Raw genomic sequence first — 3414 nt, 5'->3', positions numbered from 1 at the left:
CTATTCTTCCATCTCGTCCACATTCATCAGGGCGTTGAACTCCTCTTCATACGCTGCTTCTTGCATCTGTTCTTCGGTCAATTCTTCTATCTGTTGGTCCATAGGCTCATCCATCGTCTCGTCCATTGGATCGTCCATCTGCTTATCCGTCGGCTCGTCTGTCTGTTCTTCGCTCTGCTGATCATTAGTAAAGGTGTTGAATTGCTCTGAAGATGTCACTTCTTGAGGTGACAATCTCGGCTCAGGTTGCTGCCCGACCTGTCCTTGTGTCTGTTGCACATTAGTCCAAGTGGTAACTGGCCCTACTTCCATTTGTTGGCCATCAGTGGCATTGGACTGCTGTAAAAGCATCATATTTCCGTATGACATTCCCAATTCCTCTTCTTGTGCGGCCAGTTTCTTGCGTCGGTTGCGCAGCAGTGGGGGTTTCGGGTTGCTCTCCCGCCACCTGCTGGACTTTCTGAGATTCAAGCAACTGCCTTAAGTATGCCTGCTCTTGGGGTGATGTTTCGAAGTCCTCTTCTTCTTCGGGCTGTTGTTGCGGCTGTTGTTGCGGCTGTTGTTGCGGCTGTTGTTGCGGCTGTTGTTGCGGCTGTTGTTGCGGCTGTTGTTGCGGCTGTTGTTGTGTCTGTTGCTCATTCGTAGCAAGCGGGCTTACATAGTTTTTCAAGGCGGGATCTATATCTGGGTCAACTGCGCTGGTCGGAGCTTTAGTCTTAACGGGTAGAGGGGCTTCATCTGTTTTATCTGTTCTAGGTCGCTTTGAACCGGTCGCTGGACTTGGGCTCCTTTGCCGCTTGGGTGACGGCCGTGCGGGTTGATACTGCGGACGGGGAAGAGGCTGCAGCTGGGGTTGAGGCTGATCCTGGGCCTCAGATTGGCGTGAACGGTTTGCTACGAAAGTAGTATATCCATATGGCTTGTTCTGGATTTGAGGCTGGTCCTGGACTTGCGGCTGGGCTGGAACCTGTGCCTGGTATTCACTAAATGGGTTGTTTTGAAGCGAATGCACGGGTTGGAGCCGGCCCATCAGTTCAGTGCCGACTGGGCGCTGTACCTGGAATTGACGAAACGGCTGATATTGAGGCTGAGCCGGTGCCTGGGTTGGAGGCTGGGTTGGTAGTGCCTGCAGAAGTAGACCTCGCGTGTGTAGATCAATGAACTCCTGAAGTCTACCTGCGAGCAATTGATAAAGAACATCCTCAACACCTGCTTCTGGTGTGGGTGCTACATAATTCGCAATTATTGCTGGGAACAAGTAAAGTCGACGGTGAATGTGGGCTCTTATATCATCGCGTATACTCTTGGACCTAAGCATCATCGGTCGATCCGAGGGCTCGAGCGGCACGACTAGGGAGAAGATGTATCTGAGTACGTTTAGAATCGCATTCAGGGCGATATTATTACCAGTGACGCTGAGTTCGTCAAGAAGCCTGGCTTCTCCCCTTCGCCTGACACCATCCTGCAATCGATTAACAAATCTCTCTCTCCCCCCTCTTGTATCCTTTTCTGGTCATGATAGGCTATTGTAATAGTAAGTTTTGTATTGTGTGCGGTGGCGTCCTAGAATGCTTGATGCTTGAGAACGAACATTGAATTGGTAGGATGCTTCTCGGACATAAATACTCGAGAGGGCTTCTGCTATTTTCATTGTCACCGGAGCCTAACAATAGAGAAACAAAGGAAAATAGTCTATATTTGACATTCAACTCGACTGGACATTGAGACAATGCCAATTTAAAACAAAGGGACTTTGCCCGAACAATACAATGCTTCCTCCTTTATAATATCTCGGTCATCCAAGGAACTAAATTATTGCAGTATAGAGAAACAAAGAATCCGATCGTGTCCGAAGACCAACACTGGCTGGCACTGCGTAGATACCCATTGTTCAGGACCAATGCTTCCCTCCGCTTCAGACACACGCATACCTCTTGTCCTTTGCGGTCAGATCACGTAAGATCGAGCTATGCTACGGTTCAGCGGTCTGACAAGCTCATTCGCCCTAAGGACGGCCAGATGGTTTAGAAAAGAAAAAATTAGCGAGCCCCATTTCAACGCCTATAGGCGTCTTTAACATCTATATTTACGACTATCCTACCGATACAAATCACTAAATTTGAGCATAAATTCTACTAATCGCGATAAAACCTAAATCAAAACGCTTTAGACATTCGGAGTTTTCTAAATAGGGTTGTGGATGACGCATTTGAGGAAGCATTAAAAAGAGACTTGTTCAATGAAAGCTTTGTGTAACAATCTATTGCCATCCTTTGATATTTTTAGTGTAATGTTAAAATAACACCCCTCTGCAACAATCAACCCTGATTAGGGAAGGTTCAGTAATTGTATTTCATCTAGCACTGCTATCCAAGACTAGAGCTTCTTGACCTTCCTATAAGACCGGGCAAGAGGAAGGGGTGCCGTGGGCGGGATCTCCCCCGATCCGCCGGCTGGACAATAGTCCAGTGGAATTTTAGTATGTCGGTATGCAGTAAGGAGCTGTAATACAACTACATGTAAATCGCAGTCGGGTTAGCGTAAAGTCCGTATCATGATCTTACCCTTCGTTTAAGGCCTTCCTGGACCTAAATCCAGTCCTTTTTTATACTTTCTGGAACCGCCCCTACCACCAATCCCCTCCGCTGACCGGTATTTGCTACCAGAAGTAGGAAAATGGGGGGCTTGCACCCTGTCCCGTCCCACCGTGAGCGAACGAACTGCCAATTTTACACGGCTTCAAGGACCCCGAACCCCCGCCAATCTCCGACAAGAAGAGAGGCAAGAAGAGAGGGAAGAAGCCGCGGGATCACCTACTGCCTCTTACTCCTTAAATAGATGCTAGCGTGCCCACAACAAGTGAGGTTAGCACGATCAAAGCGATCCTGGTTTCTTTGATTGTTTGGGGCCCAGAATTGCCCTCCGGAGATGCTCACATCACTGACTGCGCGTGAAACTTGAAGGGTAGTGCGGGACGCCCAACATCCATATAAGCTCCTTCTACCAGTTCTATCACACATTGCTGCAGCAATCTAGTGGGGGCCGACTGCCGACGACTTCCCTCGAATCAGCTTCAAGCACCATACAGGGATGGTAAAACTCAGCCTCAGGGCAAATCTATACCGAGCGCGGGCTCCAGCCGGGTTACTTCAAGCTTGATGGCGCTCCTGTTACTGGTGCATTTTAAAAGCACCTGGAGATGGACCTGACCGGGATCCTTATCGCTAATTTCTCTAAACTAGACCATGTTATCTAGAGTATAGTGTAATAGACGTCGTTTCAATATACGGGAAGAAGAGACTGTTGTCGTAAAGTGAACTCGGCATCCCTTCCAACCATCCCTTAATAGTGCTGGAAAATATCGACGAATAAGAATGAGGAAAGTCTCTTCTTGGTATTCTCTCTTCAAAATCG

General features: G+C 48.2%; 1 protein-coding gene across 1 annotated transcript; it reads right to left on the bottom strand.

The window, feature by feature from the left end:
* Window positions 1–1651, bottom strand: PENARI_c017G02444 (uncharacterized protein; the record flags this gene model as incomplete). The annotated part of the gene is made up of 3 exons (XM_022634268.1): window positions 1–399; window positions 449–1462; window positions 1592–1651. 3 exons carry the CDS (start codon window positions 1649–1651, stop codon window positions 1–3), a joined length of 1473 nt encoding a protein of 490 aa, XP_022485727.1.
* Between the last annotated feature and the right edge of the window lie 1763 nt (window positions 1652–3414).

Source organism: Penicillium arizonense, assembly GCF_001773325.1.
Source record: "Penicillium arizonense strain CBS 141311 chromosome Unknown PENARI_contig017, whole genome shotgun sequence".
NCBI classification, from domain to species: domain Eukaryota; kingdom Fungi; phylum Ascomycota; class Eurotiomycetes; order Eurotiales; family Aspergillaceae; genus Penicillium; species Penicillium arizonense.
The sequence above is the reverse complement of the archived record's forward strand: the minus strand, read 5'-3'. Positions and strand labels throughout refer to the sequence as shown.